The following is a 21,253-nucleotide window of genomic DNA, read 5'->3' on the forward strand; positions in this document are numbered from 1 at the left end:
CCCCCGCCGCTACCGGACCGGGGATTCTGAGTTAACGCCACTTCCTCGGCCGCGGGAGTCCGGGTGGGAGGGAGCCCCGAGAGGCAGCCCCGCCTCTGGACCCATGGGGCTTCCGCCACCGCCGAGGTCCACGCGCCCCCGAGGCGCCCAGTCAGTAGACGTGAGCCCCGCAGGCGGATGTGCCCAGGCGGGCACCTCGGGGACCAGAACTGACCCCGGCCAGGCTGTCGGGCCCCAGGTGTGGTCGGAGGCCAGACCAGTGGAAGGTCCTCCCAGCCCGGGGCGGGAGACCGGGTTCACGAGGAGGTTTCTGCGCGGGGAGAGGCTTCTGGCCCCTGCTGGGGGCCGGGTGATGGAGTGGAGAAGATCCTGGAGGTTTCCTGGTGGAGGTGATGGGTTGACTACTCCTGCAAGCCCAGGCGGGGAAGAGGTGCTAGAGGGACCTTGGGGTGAGTGGGCAAGAGAGGAAGTTGAGTGTGTGTGTCCTGCTCTGGTGTGTGGGTGGAGGGAGTGCTTGCATTTTAGCCTAAGTGCCATGAGGGGAGGAGGGCGTGTTATCAGGAGGGGAGGCTCAGATTCCAGGTTTAGGAAGAACCCCTAGATTCCTCTGTGGCCAGTGGCCTGGAGAGGGCCCCTTGAAGGCAGGGAGACCCCTCATATGGCTGAAGATGGCATTGGGCATGAAGGTTAAAATCAAGTTGCAAAGGACTCAGGAAGTAGAACTGAAGAGATTGACAGGACTTGGGGACAGCTGGATGCTGAGGAGGGAGGGGTCTAGGATGATTGCAGGTCTTGGCTTGAAGTCTGGAGCTCCGGAGGTGGAGCAGGCAGGGATGGGATGAGATCAGACTTGGACCTGGTCAGCTGGAGGTGGTGGCAGGCCAGCTGCAGGAGATAATGTAATAATCAACAACTAACTACCATACTTCTGTGGTTTAGGAGATGCCAGGCACTGTACTATGCACGTTAGATTTATTCAGTATCACCCTCATAATAAAGCTAGGAGTTAGTTGTTTCTATTTCCCCCATTTTAAGAAAGTGGAGACTTAGAAGAATGAGAGTAGTTTGCTCTAAAGCAAGGTATAAGGCTGGTTGTGGGGGCTCAGAGCTGAGGGGGGAGAATGCAGTATAGACATTAAGCTCCCTGGTGGAGTCTCTGAAGTCCCAGGTCTCTAAAGAAACGAGGGAGATAGCACATTGAAGCCAAGATGGTCTCCAGACTATAAATGAGGACAGAACTAATAACCTTTAGGAATGACGGTCCAAGATCTGTGTGAATTTTCAGGTCTCTGGGTGACATCCAGTTGGGACTATGTCTGGTTTTTTAAAAAAGAGGATGTGGCTTGTAAGGTATCTGGTAAGGATGTGGCTTGTAAGGTATCTGGTAAGATTTCTGTAGACCCCAAAGGAATGGGTATGAAATGTGAGTGCTCCAGGGCAGGTTCTGTGGGTGTCTGTCAGACCAAAGGACCTTAGAGAAGCCCCTATTCCAGTGATACCTAAGCTTCTGAGAGTTGAGAAGCCCCCTCATCTGATTTCCCTGCCCTATGGCAAATGTTGGGGTTGTGTCACACCCATTCAAGCTCCTAAGAACTGAGCAGGTGACAGGGCAGAGCTGAGGTGACAAGTGTCAGAGGTCTGCCCATCACCATAGACAAAAAGCTTCAAACATGGACATGTGTTCTGGATGAGTCACATCCTAGGCCTAAGAAACCATCACCATACCTCACACGATACCCAAAGCCACACAACACACAGACATGAGCAGTAACTTGGCCCACCTTTTAGAAAAATGTGCACGTACCCCAGTGAGCCCTCGGGACAGACAGGCAGTAGGACCCTGCTCTGAATGCTTAATCAAAGACCAGCACAAGCCCTCATCCCCCATGTCTGGCTTCCCTCCTCAAAAAGCCCAACCACTGTACTTCTTGGGGAGACTTCCTGTGACCGCTAATTATGGAACCCTGACCTGTGACCTTATGGTTTGGTGGTCTCTGATCCTGGGAGTCAGCCACCTGGATCTGTCCTCAGCATTTCCAGGGACCCCAGGGTATTCCAGGGATGATCCACTTGGAGATGTCTTGAGAGACATGGTCGCCATCCCCAAGCTTCCAGATGACCCCCAGGGTGGTGGCAGGCTTAAAAAGGTCCTATTTGGCCCTGAAGTGAAGAACTATAATCTTTGGTTGGAAGCTATCAGAAGCCAGAATTTGGCTTGAGACTTATGTGACAGAGTCATCCACAAAGTAGTTGCTGCCTCAGAAACTAAAGGGTTTAGTTTCTGAGAGGCTGCTCATCTTGGATGACCCTGAAGGACCTAATACAGGGAATCCTATTCTTTAAGCCAAAGGGGAATGTCTCCCCATGGGAGCCAGATCATGGAATCCAAGTGCTTTGTAATTAGGTTTACAGACAAGGAAAGGCTGGTGCTGGGGACATCCATAACCTGGGGGCCTGTCTCCCCCACCACTGGCACTTCACCAAAGTTGGTCCCTGAAACCTGGCATCTGAACTCAGAATACCGGCTCTCGGCTGATCAGCTGGTGAGTTAGCAAGCAGAGCTGCTGGCACCAAGCACGGGGCAAGGACTACCAATGGCCACTCAGGCTGCCCTAGAGCCCTGAAAACTGCGTTGACATTTCACCTCCCAGTCCCAGGTAACCTTTGCTCCTTCAACTACTTCACAGGAGATCGCTCAGATTGGGAGGCAGAGGGTACCCTGATTTGAGGACTTCTCAGGGGAAGGAAGGGTTCACCTTACCGCAAATAACCCAACCCGTAAATTCCATCAGAAATCTTGTAAAAAGAGAAGTTCAGTGGGCGTGCAGTTCCCCCTAGAAACCTGTCCTGGACTGGAAAAAATAAAGCGTAGGCGCTGATGGGGGTAATGGTGGTGGAGAGCAAATTTGCTGAATCCAGGCGTGAATAAGATCTTCAAAGTCAGAGGCAGCACTGGCACCCCATCCCCTCCCCCCGAATCAAGAAACCAGGCAGCGAGGCTCTGGGGGCTGCTTTTATGGGGACAACCTGACAGAGGGCATGGTCCGTACAAAACCGGGAACAATACATACATATATATATTATATACAGAGACGTGGTCCTGCGGGGGGCGGGGCAGGGACGGCCATTGGCCCGCCGAGCCGGAAGTGCCCTGTGGACCCGCCCCTAGCCCCGCCCCCATCTGCCCGGGCGGTGGAGGTGAAGTGCGCGGGCTGGGCGAGCCGAGACAGCCTGCTCTTTCAAGGGTGGGGCACGACTGGGGGCAGGAATGGGGCGGGGAGGGCAAGAAATACTGATCAATGGCATGGTCTATTTACAGGGGACGAATAGAAGCCTAAACGGTCGGGGCAGGGGTTGTGTTTTTAAAAAATGATCAAAAACCCCAGGGTGGGGCTGGGGCATGAGGAAGGGGCAAAATGAGGTGGATTCCGAAAGTGGAGAGACCTGGGGTTATGGGGGGGTCTCACTTCCCTTGGTCCAAGCCCCAATTTGGGGTTCAAGTGGGGAAAAGGAATCGATTTCACTTAGAAAGCAGGCTGCCACTAAGGCAGCCCTGGTCTCCAAAAAGATTAGTAAAATTTTGCCCTCCAGTTAAAACAGTGGAAAACAGTGGGGGTGGAGTGGGGTGAGGCTGAATCTCTGCGATGTTAGTACAAGGCTTCCAGGTGTGGCCCTGGGCTGAGCAGGGCAGGGCAGGGCCTGGCTCTCCTGCAAGAAATGTGCCCCTGGCTGGAGACGAGGGTCTGTGCAGCCAGACACCCTAAGCTGACCTCCTTACACCCCTGGCATTCCCAGGAGACCTGGACCCTAGAGCGGCCCTAGAACAGTTTCAGGAAGAGGTTATGGCTATTTGGCACCTGGGGGAGGGGAGGCACAGGGAGAAGTTGAGGGTTGCTGCCCCAGGAAAGGGGGAAGTGGGGGCCAGGTATCCTGGATTCTTCCCCCTTTCCCGTTCTTGCTCCCCCTTTCCCCAAGGACATGTGAGAAATCAGTGCAGGGCCAGGCCCTGCCTCCAGGCTCTGGGGTGGACTCCATCCCTCCTGGGAGGGGGACAGGTGAGGGAGGAGATATGGAGGCAGCCCCTCCTAGCAGGAGGGTGAGATGCAACAGACAGCACAATGATGGGGGCAGGGGAAGGGCCAAGAAGGTGAATCTCAAGTCAAGAGGCCCAGGGGCCACCCAGAAGCCCCATGGGCAGGGAGCAGCCTCCAAGTGGTGAGATGCTGGGAGAGCCCCAGCCCCATTCCAGTCCAGAGACAAAGGCTGGAGGTTAGAAAGTCTGGCAGTTTGGTCTGCAGGTCCTTTTGTCCATCCACCACCCAGGCCAGCCCTCCCGTCCCTTGGCCTGCCTCTGCTTCAGCCCCTAGGGCAAGGAGGCCATCCTTCCAGCCACCTCTGTCTGCCTGGGCCACCTAAAGGGGCCTGTGTATGGGCCCACTGGTCCCTGAAGCTGGGGGAGGTGGGGTGGAGGGGTGGGGGAGTCGGGGCACCTGTCCCCAGGCTGGTAGAGAGCGGGGTGGGGTATTGAGGACAGGGGAGGGAGGACGATGGGAGGGTATTCGTTATTGTCTGGTCCAGGAATGACTCCTGTTAAGTGGAATTGGAGTTCCTCAGTGTTTGCAGGTTTCCTTCCAGCTCTGAGATCTGGAAAACAAAGGGGAGAGGAGATCAGGCCTGGGCACACTGGCAGCATCCTGCCTGTGCTGCCCTGCGGTGGGGCGATGAACTCTAGCTCAGTAGCATGACCCCTCATCCCACCTCACGGTCCACAGAGGGGGTGCTCTGGGGAGGGAGACTGCTGCTTTCAGAAGGCGCTGCCCCTAGGGCACCCCTGGGCCTACCTTGTCCAGGAGCTTGTCCATCTCTTCCTTCCTAGCCAGCTCTGACTCCTCCAGAACCCGACGCTGGGCTGTCTCCTTTTTCAGGAACTCGATCTCCCTGGGGATTGCGGTGGGGGACAGATGTTGGTATGGTTGTGCGTTGCGGCTTGCAACCAGGGTGTCTCAGGGTCCTCAGCTCCACCTGGCAGCTGTCTCTCTTCTTGCTCTCAGTCTCAGATCTTTCCCAAGCTTCTGGGGCCTAGTCTTTCCCTGTCCAGACACCCTACCATGGGACCCTCCAACTTCTGTGCTCCTTTCCTCCTTATTTAGCCTGGGGTGGGGCGCAACTCCCACCAAAGACCTCTCAGCCCTCCCGGGGCCAGCCCCCCAGTACCCGGCCGCCGCGTACTTCTGCTGGTAGTCTTTGATGAGCCGCTTGGCCTTGCTGTACTTGCGCTCCAGTGCCTGGTACTGGGCCTGCGTCTCACGGAGGTGCTCGTCCACAGCCTGGCACAAGCTCTGGGCCTCGCCCCAGTAGCCCTCCAGTTTCTCCATGCGCTCCTTGTTCTCTTCCACACTCTGCTCCAGCTGGGCCTTCTCCACCCGCCAGCGCCCCTTCTCCTGCTCTAGGCCTTGCAGCTGAGAGAGAAGAGGTCGCAAGGGATGGAGGGTCCAGAAGAGCTAGCGGGCACCCCCAGCCTGGGACTCTGGGTGTTTTGTGTAGCTAGGGAGCCCACTGCCCCCCAACCCCTTGGCTGAGCCTGAGAACTGAACATGGAGAGGAGAGATGCCTTGCCAAGCTCACAAGGGTTGACAGTGAGAGGACAGATGCAGGCCAGGGAGGCTCACCCCTGCCCTGTCTCCTCACTGCAGTGCTGGCCCCAGTGGCCATGTGCTCCTGCAGCTTCCTGAACAATCCTAGCTCGTCTCCCAGCCCCCAGCAACCAACTGGGAGTGTGTCTGGGGCACCACGTCTGTGAGGCTCCTATTCTCCCCGTCTGGAAGCTGGAACTCCCAGCTCACGGATTTTTAACACGAAGATTGTGTGTCTACATGCCTGGAGCATATGGGACCCACTCTGCTTGGGTACCTATTGGTGTCGTGCGGCACTGCTGGGCACCCTCTGCGAGGGTCCTGTGACACTCGTCCTGAGCAACGTCATGTCTGTGTGTGTCCTCTCTGGCGGAGGCCCCAGGGTGCAACGTGAGGCAGGGGTCCAGCGTCTCCATGTTATGTCTGGGTGGAGGGTGTCTCCCGGTGCCTGGGGTCCTAGCTGGCTTGCGTCTATCTGTGTGTCTCTGTGGTTTGCATTTAAGGCTGGGCTTGTATGTAGGGGACGAGGTGGGCAGTATGAACAGGAGACACTTCGTGTAACAGCTAATAGCTTGGCTTTTTTATGAGCAGCAGCAACTCTGTGTCAGGCACTAATGATGCTACATGCACTGTCTCCTTGCATGCACGCGTGACGCTATGGCGTGGGCACTACCCCACTGTACAGATGAGGAGACTGCGCAGTGAGAGGTGGAGCAGAGGTCCGGAGCCCCATGCAAAACACAACACTCCCCTGCCTGAGTAGCTGTCTGTGCTTGAGGGTGGTGGGCAGTTGTCACTGTATCCAGGTGTGAAGGTGGGATTCTGGGCCCCTCCTGCCCCCCACAGCCTCACCTTTCTTTTCAGCTGCTGGATCTCTGCCTCGGTCACAGCATGCTTGATCTGGAGCTGTGGGGCAGAGGACTGTGCTCAGCTCTGCAGGGCTGAAGGGCAGGTCCCTGGCCTGGCTTGGGCCTCCACCACCCCCGAGCCCCTCCTCCTCCCACCTCCTTGAACTTATGCACCAGCTTCTCAGGCTCCATGTCCACAGGGGACAGTGCATCCTCATTTTCCGCCAGCTCAAACACCTCAATGGCCATCTCACCACCTGGGAATGTGGGGCTCAGCTCCTCATCCTCGTCAGTGGCATACTCTCCCGTCTGCAAAGGGACAGGAGGCTGCTTACCCCAGCATACCAACTCCCTGGCCCCAGTGACCAGGACGTAGGTGGGTAGCAGCCGGCCCAGGTCACACAGGGGCAGCACCCAGGGCGTGACTCATGTCGCCCCCGTCAGAATGAACCCCACCAGAAGCATGGTTTACTCCCCTGGGAGCCCCTGGAGGCAAAGGAAGTTCCCCCATAAGTCTGGGACCCCCAAAGAAGCTGCCTGTACTTTTCCCCTCATGCTGCAGGTTCCAAGTTCCAGAGCTGTCTCCTTCCTCGGATCAAGCCCCATGAGGTCAGTGGTTGTGTCCTCCCCTCAGAACGGGGGCTCTTGGAGGGGCTTGTGTTTTACTTGCAGGACAGAAAGGCTCTCTGAAGACAGAGTGCATGACTTCTCCATTTTTCTAGAGGTTCTTTGAGGGGAGGGTCTACATGGCCTCCCTCAGACTGGGGGCAGGGCGGGGGGGGGGGTGGAATAGGGAGTGGCACGCTGGACTTCACAGGGTCTGGGAAAGGGGAGAGGCACAGGGTGTCGCTAATGCTTCAGTTGCCACAAGGGGGCAGCAAAACCACCCGCCAGTCCAGGGGTCCCTACCTCCTCGTCATCCTCCCCATACTGGGCGTATCTCTGCTCCATCATTTCCCGCTGCCATCGCTCTTGCTCCAGGGTCTGCTGGATTAGCTGGGCCACCTCGCTCTGCTCGCCTGGCCGCTCCCGGCCAATCATAAACCTGCAGGGGCACTAGCGTCATCCCGGCTTTTGTCCTCAGCTGAGTAATGCCACTGTCCTCCTGCTGGTCTTCCCCTAGCCAAACCCAGACCTTCCCAGGGGAGGTGAAATGAGAGGGCCGAGTCCAGAGGCTGCAGAGTGTTAATAATGAATGGAGGAGCTGGGGACTTATTGGGTTTCCTTCTCAGGAGTGGCAGAAGGTCCACTAGGCCTCCTGGCCAGTTCTGAGAAGGAAGGATGCCAGTCAAACTTCCGACTGGGCTGCAGGGGACATGATTTCAGGAGCCAGCTAAGTGAGGCAGGGGAGGCTGTGCCGGTAGGCTGGGCAGTGGAGGTGTGTCCTGTGTGCACTCCATGGCTGGAGCCTCAGGAAGGGGTGGGATGATGGCGACTGGAGATTAGGATGGAGAGGAAATAGTGGAACTTCCAGGCACCAGCCCCTCCTCTCAGTGCCCACCCACATCCTGTTTCTCTCCACCACCATTTCTTGGGGGCAATGCCCCTCCCTGGGGGTCAGTAGGTAATGGTCCCTTAATCTTAAGCCAGAGATGGACCCCCTTACAAGTGAGAGAGGAGAGTTCCCCAAGATTATAGGCTGGTTTAGAGGGAAGACCCCAATTTGATGGTGTTCCCTGAGCATGCTGGGTCTTCAATGAATGAGTTGGGACTGCAGCGGGAAGGGAAATAAGTTGAAGAGTTCAATATGGAGGTGCAGTGAACGGGGGGCCTTGAAGCCTAAGTGCTGTGGCCAGCAGTGGTGGGGGGAAGGCGGCATAGGTCACAGGGCCAGAGCCAGGCCTAGCAATTCCTTCAGCAGGGACCTCCTCTCTAAGTCGGGCTTCCCAGAGCCCTAACTGGGTGTGAGCAGGTGGGCCAGGAGTTGGATGAGGCCAAGGTCTGCCGGCTGCCCCTCCCGACCCGCGCCCGCTGGGGCCTCACCGCACACGGCCCTTGGTGTTCCGGAGCACAGAGGCTGCGAAGCTCTGGGTCACTCCCACCAGACTCGTCCCATCCACCTCCACCAGGAGGTCGTTCACCTGGATTCTGGGGGGGTGGGGTGGGGGGGGAAGCAACATCAGTTAGGGGTCCTGAGGAGTGGGGGTAAGCCCCCCTCCCATCAGAAATAGAGGCTCAGTCCCTCCAGGGACCTGGTGCTTTGTCTAACATAAAACACCTGAGGCCAGAGACCCAGATACCAGCCAGCCCCACTTGCACAATTTAGTGAGACCCGGCCAACAAAACCCACAGGCTTCCAGCGCCAGGAGGGTGAAAGCACACTCCCAGTGACAGCCACACTCTTGTCCCCTTGTCCCCTCCTCCATCACACCTGACAGCGGCCGACATCCACAGAGCACATCACCACACGCTGGTGTGAGCTCATAACACAAATGACACCAGCCTGTGCACTGCCCGGGCCCTGCAGACTTCCTCCTGAATGCCTGTGGTCTAGGGAAAGCGCTCTTGCACACACCCTGCCCACGGGGTGCCCTGCGGAGGGGCCCGGCACGGCCCGGCCCAGCCGTGGCACTGGAAGCCCTTGTTCTCCATGCAAGGGAGAAGGGGGCTGGTCCAGTCCAGCCTGACGAGAACGAAGGTGTCAGGGACCCCTGGCCGCCGCCTTCCTCCTATCCCACCTTGTGCAGAGCTCCGGCCTCCTCTCAGGGCTCCCAGTGGAAACGGAGGAAGTGGCTAGTTTTTACAAAGGCCAATGTATACAATAATAAGTGGCTCATGCCCCACAAGCTGGCACAAGCTGGGGGACACCCTCACGCAAGTGACCTGCCACAGGTCACCGTGGGACAGGCTCCCACTGACATGCCCTCCTGCCACAGGGCCTCCCCAGGGGGGTGGGAGCAGGAGGCTATGTGGGAGCAGGGACGGCCACCATCATTTTCTCTGCTGCCCCCAGGCCATGGGGGCTTCCCAGGGGCAAGGCTTATTAGTCACTGACCCTCAAGGGCTGGGCATTAGCTCTACCTCAGATCAGGGGTGGGTGTTCGCTGAATGCTCAACAGCACCCCACCCTTTACACACCCCCACTCCCGGGCCCTCCCTGCACGGCCCAAACATTCAGAACCAGGACGTGCATGCCACCCAGCGCCCACCCCCGGCCCCTAGAATGCAAGTTCCCTGAGGGTACAGGTCCTGCTTGTTTTGTTCACTATGTCCACAGGACCTGGGCCAGCCCCTGGGGCAGAAGTGATCCTCAAACACCTGCACCCCTCCCCGCGCAAGGAGGGATCCATCTCACCCCTCAGACACTGGCTGGTGGGGCAGGGTGGGCGTACCTGCCGTCCCGGTGGGCTGCACCCCCCTCAGTGACCGTCTTGACGAAGATGCCCAGCTTCTCCAGGCCCATGTCTGCGCCGGCGCCCATGCCGATGATGCTGATGCCCAGACCCTCGGAGTCTGTGGAGCAGAGTGGTGACATGCAAGGGGTGGGGCTGGGGAGATCTGCAGAGGCTCCAGTGGGTTTGTAGGGCACAGAGTAAACGCCCCCACCCCACCCTCACTCTGGAGGCATGCTCATGCATCCAGATAATATCATTGCACCTCAAGTGTGTCCTGTCCACCCTGTTGGCCAACCCAACCAGGATTCCCTTGGGTCACTCCCTTCCCAGGAGAGAGACAGTGAGGTGTATGGCTGGATGGGGCCGAGGGCCATGACCGGTTTGGTCTTCTCCTTTCTCAAGCGTTTTCAGCCACACTCACAGCTTCAATGACCAAAACTCCCTGCCTTTCTCCCCTGAGGCCCACTCCCCTCAGGGGCTCAACACCCAAACTCAGGATCTTCCCCCACAAACAGCTCCTTTCCACCCCCTACTTGCTGGGAGGAGGGGTGGCACCACCACCTACTAGCTCCAGACCTGCAGACACCTGGAGTCCTCCCCGCTCCTCACAGCTCACCTGGGCCAAATACCCCACATCCTGCCCATTCTGCCTCCCAAGGACCTCTCAAGTCCACCCACTTCCTGCGTGGCCACACACACCACAGCGGTCTCTCCCCACATCACAGCACGAAGGTGTGGCTTTTCTAGAATCCCTTTCTAGAGCCCGTGACAGCTGCTGGTGCATCTAAGAAGGGGGGTGTCCTTCACGTGGTTTGTAGGCCTTGTTGCACGTTGAGGCCTCTCTCTGCGCAGACCAGCCCAGCGTTTCCTCTCTCCCCTGTATTCTGCCCTGAAATCATCTTCTGAGCTCAATTCAAGCTTACTTCCTTGGAGAATCCCCCAAAAGTCTGGCGAAGTCCCCCATTAAACGCTGTTCTGGAGGCCGCCGCCCCCACCCTGCACGATTACAGACATAAGGACATGGATGTGCTGCCCCCTCCACGTGGGTCCCCCTGCGGCGAGCGGAGAGTGAGACTGTTTCTGCCCATGTGTGGCCAACAGGTAGCCGGGACCAGCCCGCAATGCCCCCAGGAGTGTGGGGCAGAACGTCACCAGAGTGGGCAGTGATGCCAGTGGTGGAGTGGGGCCAGTCAGAGGGAGAAGCTGAACATTCCTGTGCATGAACATCCCCGGAAATCCCAGGCCAGAGCTGGCCCAGAGGAGACCTGTCACCTGGCCCCAGCCTCTTACCCTTCTCCAGCTCCACAGGGAACAGCTCCAACCTCTCCACGCGCTTCTCCAGCTCATACTCGGCGGACGCAGCCATGGGGTCCACATCCTCATTGCGACGGTCATAGTCCTCATTGGAGTAGGTGCTGAACACCTGGGGGGGGGCAGCTGGTCAGAGGTGCGCAGGAGGCCAGCGCAGACCCGGCACGAGGCGCTGAGGGTCCAATGTCCACTGACATGCCCTCCTGCCTCAGGGCCTCCCCAGGCGGGTGGTAATGAGGCCTCCCCTCCCCCCACGTGACCCCAGCTTGAAGCAAAGCCCATTCTCGTCCTAAAGCTCCTGGGCACAGCCTTGTCTCTTCTACACTGTTATTCCTGTGCAACCCAACTGATAGAGCATAATCCCCGTGAAGGAGAAGAGGGGACATCCTGGCGAAATCAGAGCAGCAACCAGGTCAGAGAAAGGGACCGAGACTGAGAGGTGGGCACCTAGAGGGCCAGCAGAGGCAGAGGGCTCAGACTGATGCAGACAGCAGGAGCGGAGAGGGGAGGAGGGGCGGAAGATGGAGAAAGCGCTGGAGGATGCCAGATGGGGAGAGAGGGGGGAGTGGGGTGTGAGACAAGGGGGGAGGGGTGGGGAGAGGCAGAGGGGCACCCACAACCTGTTTGACCTGAACTTGACACTGGGGAAAAGGCGGGCAGAACCACCTCCACCCCAGGGAGAAAGGGCAGGCGCTCCCCCAAGTCCCCACCACCTGGCCTCAAGGCCAAGCCCAGCTCCCTGCAGAGCCACAGCTCAAAGGCACCCCCATTCCCATATACTAAGAGGCCCCACTCAGGGCTGTGGCCCAGGGGTCTGGTGACAGTGAGGTCAGGGAAGTGACAGTGGCTGACACTATCCATGTCAGCCTAGCTTCTGTGGGCCCAAGGGCCCTGCCTGGCTCCCACCTTCTGTGTCTTAAAAAATAAAGGAATCCCTCCGCCCAACCCTCTCCTGGGGAACAGAGCAGGTAGGGCAGCGGCTCTGTAACAGGGCCTAATTCTGGGCACAGTAAGGGTGGCCCGGTGGGAGGTTAATGAGCACCATTTGGGGTACCATGACGTGTTCCTGCTTCATTGCCTGCAGCGACAGGCTGGCACCACTTGGAGCCAAGCGGGGGCGAGGATGGGTGGGAGCAGCTCTATCAGATGGCTGGGACTGAGGCCTGAGGCGCCGGAATGGGCCTGTCTCCTCGGGGCCCCAGGCAGGACCCTGTCTTCTCCAGGCACAGGCTCCATGGGCACCCTAGGCAGCAGGCAGTGGCACTCAAGCCCCAGGCTGTTTGGACTCGCTCAGTGTCCAAACCCCTTGCCCCCTCCCCCCACAAAGGCTCACTCCCTCAGTGGGGGGTTCACAGGATTAGAAGCACAGCTGGGAGGGGCCTGTGTGGCCACTTAACTCACTGCCCTCAATTTTACATCAGAGAAACTGGAGCTCAGGCTCTTACAGCAGCCCTGGGCAACAGCTGGCAGCAGCCTAAGCCCCCCGGAGGGTCGGGCCACCCAGTCTGCTCGGAGCAAGACAGCTCTGTGACCCAAGGTCACCGGGCAGTGGTGGGTGGGATGGCTGTGCCCAGCTGGGTGCTGGTGGGCGCAGGCCCTGGCACACATGCCCCAGGCCTGGGAAGGGAACCGCGTGGAGTCGGCAAATGGTTTGGCCCACTTTTGCATCCGAGTTCCTTGACCCTCTCCCTCTGCTCCAGCATCAGGGTCCCCCCTTGTGAGCACACACACGAGCATGCACAGATGCACCCGTATATGCCTGTGACCTCTAAGACACCCTCCGTGCCTCCAGGACTTTGCCCTCCCCTCTTTCCTACCTCACAAATCCTGCCCCCTGCAGGAAGCCCAGGCCTCTGTCAGAGGCCCCAGACCCCTCCCACCCCCACCATCATGTGCCCAACCAGCAGAGGGTCCAGCTCCAGGTGACCATCTGGAACTGGGCTGTGTACCTAGTGGAAACCTCCATAAGGCAACAACTGGGTCATCTGAGGGGCACCAGCCCCAGGCCTCCGTGTCCAAGCAGGGGTGGGGGCAGGGAGAGGGAAAACTGGGCCCTGATGCCCAGGGTGACAGGAGGGAATCCCTGCAAGGTCAAAAGTCAGACTTGAGAAGGCAGTACCACACACCCCTGGCGAGCAGGTCACTGGGGAGTTGGGGAGCACTGCTCCAAATCAGGTGCTATTTTTTACCTAAAAATCAGGGTAAGGTGTCAAATATAGACAGTCAGAGGCCAAGGACTAAAAGACCAAACTCCACCTCTCAAGGGATGGCGCTGTGTGGAGAACTGGTGGTGCCCAAGAGCCTCTGTGTTTGGGGCTGGATCCTGACTCCCCAACCCTTCCAGGGTGTCCCCACAAAATTCATAAACCTCACTTCCTAAACCTCACTTCCTACTGGGGTCCCACAGCCTTCAGAGGGCTGAGGGGACAGGAGAGAGCTCCGAAGGTCACAGCCCAAGAGGGCTATGGGGGGAGTAGCACCATCCGGGCCCTTGTTGGGGTGGGAGGTGGAAGAGGGACAGAGGGTAAGGTACTGTGGCCGGGTGAGAGGAAATTTGGGCAGCTTCAGTGCCCAGCAGTAGTCATGGAAACTGCTGGCAAACAGCTGAGGGTTTGGCTGGCAGGGTCCAGTTCAAGGGAAGTCCAAGAGCCTGGACACTCCATGGTAAGCAGGGCCCCCTGGGCTGAATGTGCCAGCCAAGAGTGAGAGTGCTATTGGGGGATGCTGGTGGTGAGGGCTGTGGTTCTTAATTCCCAGGGGATGTCTCCTCTCCCCCTCCCAACTGTAGCACTGCTCTGAGAATCTCAGGCACTACCACAACCACAAACCCAGACTCATCGTGGCGGGGGTGGGGGGGGGCACTGAAACCAAGACCCCCTCCCCAAGGGGGCAGCTCCCACCCCCCAGGGTACCCAGGGACTGTGACCAGTGCACTTGGGGCCTGCCAAGGCCCTGGGAGTGTGGGGTCCCTGCCAGGCACCCTGGGGGGTATCCCAGCCCCACCCCCTTCTCCTCCAGGCCCTGCTGTAGACCAAGTCTGTCCCCCCCAAAGTGTGTGTCACCTCTAGGTCACATAGCACAGACCCCAGCACCAAGCTACCCCCAGTCACATGGCCCGAGGCCAGCTCACGGTCCTTCCCTCTTTCACTTCTGCAAATCTGGGGTGGGGGCTACCGCCCTGTGACGGAAGGGCTGCAGTCTCCCACACCTTCATTTTGGGAAGTTCCGGCTCCTCTCTCCCCCCCCCCCTCTCGCTCCCACCCAGGCAAGCAAGGAGTGTTTCTTTACTCCCCGGAGTCCCTCCCACTAGAGTGGAGTAGGGACGAACGTGGGAAGGCTGTCCTGAGGACACACACACCCATCTCACCACCCAAGCCCCGGCCTCCGGGAGCCTGTGGGGCACGGAACGTCTGGGCGGGCAAGGGAGGCAGGTGTCCAGCCCCCGCGGGAGCCCGAGCCCTGCCTCCGGCGCGTGGGGGCGGGGCAGCAGGCAGGGGCACCTGAGCGCAGGTCAGGGCAGGCCACCCCTCCGCCGGCCCAGGCCCGGAACGTCCCCTTCCGACAAACAGCTGGAACTCGCGCGTCCCCCTCAGGGTGGTAACTTCCGGGAAGGGGGCTGACTCAGCCAGCCAAACCCGGCGGCGAGGCGGGGGCGACAGCACGCACCGGCAGGGGCGCGTGGGGGCGGGGTGGGCGCTCACTTACTTGGATGGGCGCTGTGCTGAAATGGATCTTCCGGCTCGGGGCTGGGTCCTCTTCCTCGGAGAGCCCCGGGATCTCTACGCACCCCGACTCGGGCTCGTAGGGGGGCTCCCCATCCTCTTCATCTTCGTCGTCCTCCTCCAGGGCGCTGCCCCCGGAGTCCTCCCCAAGCCCACTGTAGGCGCTCACGTCCACCAAGTCCGCCTCCGAGAAGTCCTCCTTCCTGGACTCATCTGCCTCCTCAGGGGCCAGGTCCGGGGCCCGACCATTACCCACCCCTCTCTCAGGCGCCGCCTCCTCCTCGGGGGCCAGCTGGGCCTTCTGCTCCTGGGGCGCAGGGCTGGCTGTGGTTGCCAAGGTGCTGCCATTCTCCAGGGCGGCGTGGACCGTCACCTCTGCCTGGATCACTTCCCCGGGCGCCGCCTCGGCCTCCGACTCCCCGCTCTCCTCCACCTCCACCGGCTTAATCTTGCGCACCTCCCGGGGTTTGGGGGGCGGCCTGGCGGGAGCCACTCGGTGCTGCGGGGGCTGCTGCCCTCCAGGGCCGCGCTCCTTCTCTGCTGGGGCATCCCCCGACGGGGCGGGCGGCGGCGGAGGCGGCTGGAACACCCGGGACCGCTTACTGACCAGCTTCGAGTTGACCTGGGGCGCCCCCGCGGCCGAGGCCCTGGGGAGCCCGGGCCCGCGGTGGAGGCCGGTCCTCGAGTCGGCCTTCTCAAAGACAGCGCTGAGCTGGCTGACCGTCGGCGACACGGCGTCGGTGTCCAGCTTGTCCAGCGCCTCGGTGCTGCCATTGAAGCGCACCACGACGTCCAGCTTCCGGTCCTGCAGGCCGGCGCGCTCCTGCCTCAGCAGCCGCCGAGCCGCGGCCTCCTTGTCGCCGCCCGCGGCCGCCGGGACGCTCCGTTCAAAGAGCTTCCTCGTCTCCTGTAGCCGGGACGGCGGGTGCGGCGGCGGCGCGGGCTGCGCGGAGGGCGCGGGCTTGGAGTCGAAGCGGCTCACGCGCTCCGACACGCTGGTGCCCAGCTTGAGCAGGGCGCTGTGGTCCACGTTCTCGTTCAGGCTGCTGGCCCGCGGCAGCGACAGGCGCACGCCGCGCTCGGGCGCCCGCGGGGCCTCGGTGGGGCCGGCGCCGCCGCCTGCCTCGCCGGGCGGCCCCGCCGTCGTGCCCATCTGCAGGAACATACTTTTGATGCGGTGGACGTTGGAGCCATATTTCTTGTGGTGGGCCGCCTTGGGTGCCTCGTCGGGCCCGGGCGCGTCGGGCGGCTTCAGCGCCTGGATGCCCGCCTCGTAGGCGCTGCGGTGCGGGGAGGCGCTCCGGAGGGGACCCCCGGGCCCCCGCGGCTCCGTCTTCATCATGATGGGGGGAGCCGGGTTTGCATCCCCGTGCTTCCCGCTCCCCCCCTCCAACAGGCGGCTCGCCAAGTCGGGACCACCGTCCCCTCCCCCCGGAAAAAAAAAAGAGCCCCGAAAGGCCCTTTTAGGCTTCCCCCCAAGTCAAGCTGCCAAAAACAGATAACCCGTTTAAAAAAAAATTAAAAAAAAAAAAAAAACCACGAGTACCCTGTGTGGGTCGCCTCCCCCAATCAAGCTGCCAAAGACAGCCAGCCCCTCTTCCAGCGCCCCAGCCGCCAGGAACCGTCGCCCCCACCCAAATTAAAAAACGGCGTCCGGGGCCGGAGGGACCGTGCGCCCAGCCCGAGAAGCAGCGGCGGAGACGCCGGCTCACATCGTCCGAGGCGGTGTCAGCGGGGCTGGCAGCCCAAGCGTCCCCCACCCCGACCGGGGGCCTTGGCTCTCTGGGGGCCCGGCATCCCGGCACCCATGGCTGCTCCGCGGACCCCCGCCGCTGCGCCGCCGCGCCACCCTCCCTCCCTCCCTCCCCCCCGCGCCCCAAGCTTCGGTCTTTCTCTAGCTCAGCCCGAGCGGCGGCTGCCGGGGACCGAGCGGCTGCCCTTCTCGCCGCCGCCGCTGGGGGACTGGCACCTCTGGGTCCTAAAGGGATCGGATTTCCGGGGCCAGAGTCGGTGATCCCTCCCCTTCCCCTCCATCTGAAGGTATCCCTTCCCCTGCCGGTCCCTCGCCTTCCGCTGACCCCAGTCCCTGCCCAGTCCTCTGCAGTCCTTCCATCCCAACCTCTGTGGCTAACATGGCCCACAGACATGCACCCGACCACATATTGGGGGAAACCAGCCTGCCACAGTGGTCTCAGTGCAGGTTGGGTGTGGGGGTACCTCTCCACCCCAAATGTGAGGGGAGATCAATGGGGTGGAGCAAAGGGTTATTTCCTTCAAGGCCCTTAGGGTTCCCTAATATGGTTTAAGGGCGTTATCAAAATCATAGAGCGCTTTTAAAATAAAAAAGTAAAAAACTCGTATGTCTGGGCCTGCCAGCAAACTTTATGAAGCAGAACAGCTTCAGACTGTGCCTAGGAGACGGCTTTGTAAAATTGTCCCGTAAAGTACGTTTGCACCCACCTCAAATGTGACCCCTTGGCCCAGTGCTCCTGGTCTTACGGAAGAAGAAGAGGAACAGAGACAGGGGCCAGCTGTCCTCACCCAGGTGGCAGCCTGTAACTGCCCCATGCCAGTCTGAAGAGGGTGGCCTGGCCCGGGAAGGCCTGGTGGAATCCCAGCCTCTGGGCCCCTGCCAGGGCCTTCTGGCCTCTCCAACAAGAAGGCATGTGGGGGGAGGAATTCTGGAGACCTGGGGACAACCTTTCACCTAAGAACGCTCTGCGTTGGGTCTCTGACCAAAAGGACACTGGCCACCAAATGCAGGTCCAGGTGCACTTGTTCACTCCACAGATCCCAGAACATGATGAATCTTGTGGACCCTAGGACCCAGTGAACAACTCAGGCACAAAGCCTCCCCCTCCCAGCTGCTTCCTGCATCTCTGGCCTTCCTGCAGAGTCTGCCTCCCCCCCTTCCATCCTCTTCCTCTTCTTCCCTATCTCCCACTCTCCTCCTCCCACTGGCCTGGAAGGGCTGTCCAAGGGAGTCCTTCTACCCCTCCTCTCTAGAGGGGTGTGTGGGTTTTGTGGGATATTAACCCATTAGCACGTGCAAAAGAGCATGGGGGATGGGGTGTGGGAAGCCAGCCGCTTGGGAACCCAGAATATTGGGGCAGGGAGGGGCCAGGAACCACAGGGCTGGATCCTGAGGCTGGTGATCCAGAGGCCAAGGGAGAGGGAAGATTTGGGTCCTGAGCAGGAGCCGGAAATGAACCTAGACCCCAGGCTTTCCAGTGCCACTGGCCTTTTCTTTGCCCAGATGTGCAGGAAATAACCTTCTTCCCAATTTCACCCTTTGGGTTGGGGCAGATTGAAGAAGCCAACCTCAATCTTCTTTCCCCACCTCCAGACCCTCTTAGAAGATCTCTTTGGGAAGAGGGGATTTGGGAATTGGGTTTCTGAGCTTAAACTGGGCCGGCACACCTGTCTCTCCTCATAGGTACCCCAATCCCACTATGAAAGTTGGGTGAGAGAGAATTCTCACTTAGTTGGGGGTTGGGGCAGTGTCCTCAGAAGCTCTTCGGTGGATTGGAGAAGGATGCAGGCCCCTGGGTGCTTTGCCCAGAATCTCCCACACCCTTTGGTGAGTCATCCTAACTGGTCCCAGCCCAAGGGGTCTGTGCCCACGCTTCTGGCCAGGTGGGGAAGTTGGCGCCTAAGGGTGGGAGGAGAGCTGAGAACCAACTGTCAGGCCGAGACCCTGGAACTCCCATCTCCAGCAGCAGCTTGGAATGAGCCAGAATCATTGTGATACTGGGGGCTCCCTTTTTTTCAGTCTGTTAAGAGCCCTTTCAGTGTTCAGGATGTCAGATCGTGAAGCCTGCCAGGACTTGGATGACCAAGGCCAGGAGTGGGAATATTATTTCATGGGCGCCTGGTTAGCTGGGCATCACCTCTAGCCAGAATTCCCAAAGAAACTTTTACAGCAGTAAGTGCTTTACCATCATTCCTTTCCTGGAACCAGGCACCAAGCCTGTGAGATGGGTTATCTCCTACCTTCCCTCCCTGCCTGCCTGGAGCTGTAAATCCCACCAAGGAGGAGGGCAGGGCTGTTAACATTTGGGAGGGTTTACGCAGCCAAACTGAAGGGTTCAAACCTACCTTTCATTCCTCAGATTGCAATCCTCATTTATTGCCTCTGGGTCAACACCCCCGGGGTCTTTTAACCATTTTTTCCACTGTTCTTTGTGGAGGTGGCCTTCAAAGCCCAAAGTCTAGCTGTCTTTCAATGAAAGTCCCATCCTTACCTTTCTCCTAGAATAGAGGTGAAGCTGTTCCCCAGAGATGACCTAGGAGCCAGACTGCCAGAGGTCAGATCTGTTGTCTCCCAGACAGCTGTGCAACCTTGGACAGGTCACTTGAGCTCTCTGTGTTCTGAGAGGATAAACTGAGGCCTCTGAGAGGATAAAGAGATAGAGGTGAAAGTGACTGGGACACCTGATATAAGGTATGCCTTTCCCAGCCCTGGCCAATATGGCAAGGCTTCTGTAGGCAGAGGTAATCTGGCCCCCACCCTCCTCTTGAAAAAGTCCCTCCCTGTTTTCTCACATACCCCTTAATCTGATGAGAGTCCTCTGGGACTGTTCCTTGAGGCTTGCTACTTTTAAACACCAGGTACAACTGGGTGTTTAAGTCAGTGAGAGGGTGATGAAGTCAGGGAGAGACCTGATTTGTGATAAGCCCTCAGCGCCCAGGGCTCAGGCCTGGGCTGGGTGCCAAGGTTGGCTTCACTTCCCTGTCTTGGGCTTTGAGACTCAGCCTCTGAAAGTGGTGTTTCCGTGGCCACGGTCAGCTGAGCAGAGGCTGGCCAGGATGCTGCCCTTCGGCCACTTTTTGGTGAGCCGGTGGTCCGGGCACCCACCATCTCTCTCCTTCATCTGTCCTCTTCTGCCAGGGTCTGGGATAGCCTGGGAAGGCACACGAATGTGTGTGTGTGTGTGTGTGTGTGTGCGTGTGCATGCGTGTGCGTGTGCATGTATGTGTATAAGTCCAGGATTCAGTGTTGGAGGGGCCCTAGTGGCTCTTGGCTGACCCCTTCCCAGGGGAAAGGAGGAAGGCTGAGACATGGAGAGGGAGGTGAACTGCCCAGTTTGAGAGGAAAGAGACCAGGCAAGGGTTCAAGATCTGAATTGAGTCCTAGCTTCACCCATGTATTGGGGTGACCTTGGGCTAGTCATTTCCCTTCCCTGAGCCAGTTTTCTTCAGAAAGCTCAATTGGAGTGTTTGAGTGTTTCTCAGAGCATGGATGACCCTGGGTGTGTGGAGCAGAGCAGAACTTATGCTTTGAAGTCAGATCATCCTTATTAGAATCCCTAACCCGCCACTTTCCAGCTCAAGGGCTTCTCTGTAAAATGGAGATAACGTGCCAACCTCATGGTGTTGTGAGGATTAAAAGAATGCTAAATGAACAATTCCTCGCGCAGGAGCAAGAAGCAGGCGCTCGAGCAAGCTGTGATGGATGGCATGTGCACCTGAACATGTATGGGGCGGGGGGTACCCCACATGTGTGGGCAAGTCATTTCCCTTCCCTGAGGCCCCAGTGAACCTCAGTGATTGCTCCCCGAGTGTCTTCATGGAACTTTGGGCCTCTTATTTCCTTCTAAGCTCTACTATATGAAATTCTGCAATATAAGCACACCCTGCCTGAGCTCCCTCCATCTTTGGGACCCTCCCTGGAGCAAAGGTGACTTCCTTTTTCTATGTCCCACAGGGTTTTCCTGCCTCTTGGTACCTTAAGTCCCCCAGTGGCCCTTCAGGGAGAGGGGTCCTTGGGGTCCTCCCACAGCTGGGAGACTGCCTTACTGCCCGTGTCTCTGCTCTACCCCCTTCTACTGCTTATTCACCCTCCACACTTTGCTTAATGGAGCTTGGAAAATTCAGACACATCTTGGAGATTCAGGAGGGAGACCAAGAAGGGGAGAGACAGAGGGAGTGAGAGTGGGGGGTTGGGGAAGGGGGTGGGACAGAGGAACGATTTCTCCAAATCATCAGTTGCTTTAAAAGAAAGCCTATATTTAGCTGGGCTTAGAGGCCTGTAAATATGTATTTTGCAACGCAGACAGACAGCCATGGGAGCTCCAGAGATATGCAGAGAGGTCAAAGAAGAAGGAAAAACATAACCGGAAAGATTGGGCAATACATTTTGTCATCAGCAAATTCAAAGAACTTGCTCTTGCCTGCTGCGTCTGCTAATAATACACCTCCCTGTGTTTTGATGCTGGTTTCTATTTTCCTTCTGCTCTCGGGGCCTGTGCTGTGAGTGCCCGAGCAGGAGACAGGCTCTCAGAGCCCCCAGCCTTGGCTTCACCTGCCCCGGGCCAAAGGAAGAGCTTGGTGCCCCTGCCAGCTCCCCTACCGAGTGGCTTGGCCACAGGCTGCTGCTCCTGGCACAGGTACAGCTTCCAAAA

General features: G+C 58.9%; 1 protein-coding gene across 1 annotated transcript; it reads right to left on the reverse strand.

The window, feature by feature from the left end:
* Window positions 1–2,998: 2,998 nt before the first annotated feature.
* On the reverse strand, window positions 2,999–16,686 carry PPP1R9B (protein phosphatase 1, regulatory subunit 9B). The gene is made up of 10 exons (XM_004684335.2): window positions 14,833–16,686; window positions 11,107–11,239; window positions 9,814–9,934; window positions 8,465–8,569; window positions 7,391–7,526; window positions 6,638–6,790; window positions 6,486–6,539; window positions 5,230–5,459; window positions 4,842–4,938; window positions 2,999–4,644 (listed from the first exon to the last, which is right to left on the reverse strand). Exons 1-10 carry the CDS (start codon window positions 16,189–16,191, stop codon window positions 4,591–4,593), a joined length of 2,442 nt encoding a protein of 813 aa, XP_004684392.1. The 5' UTR covers window positions 16,192–16,686; the 3' UTR covers window positions 2,999–4,590.
* Window positions 16,687–21,253: the final 4,567 nt, after the last annotated feature.

Source organism: Condylura cristata, unplaced genomic scaffold (genome assembly GCF_000260355.1).
Source record: "Condylura cristata isolate star-nosed mole 26May11 unplaced genomic scaffold, ConCri1.0 scaffold00017, whole genome shotgun sequence".
Lineage (NCBI taxonomy): Eukaryota > Metazoa > Chordata > Mammalia > Eulipotyphla > Talpidae > Condylura > Condylura cristata.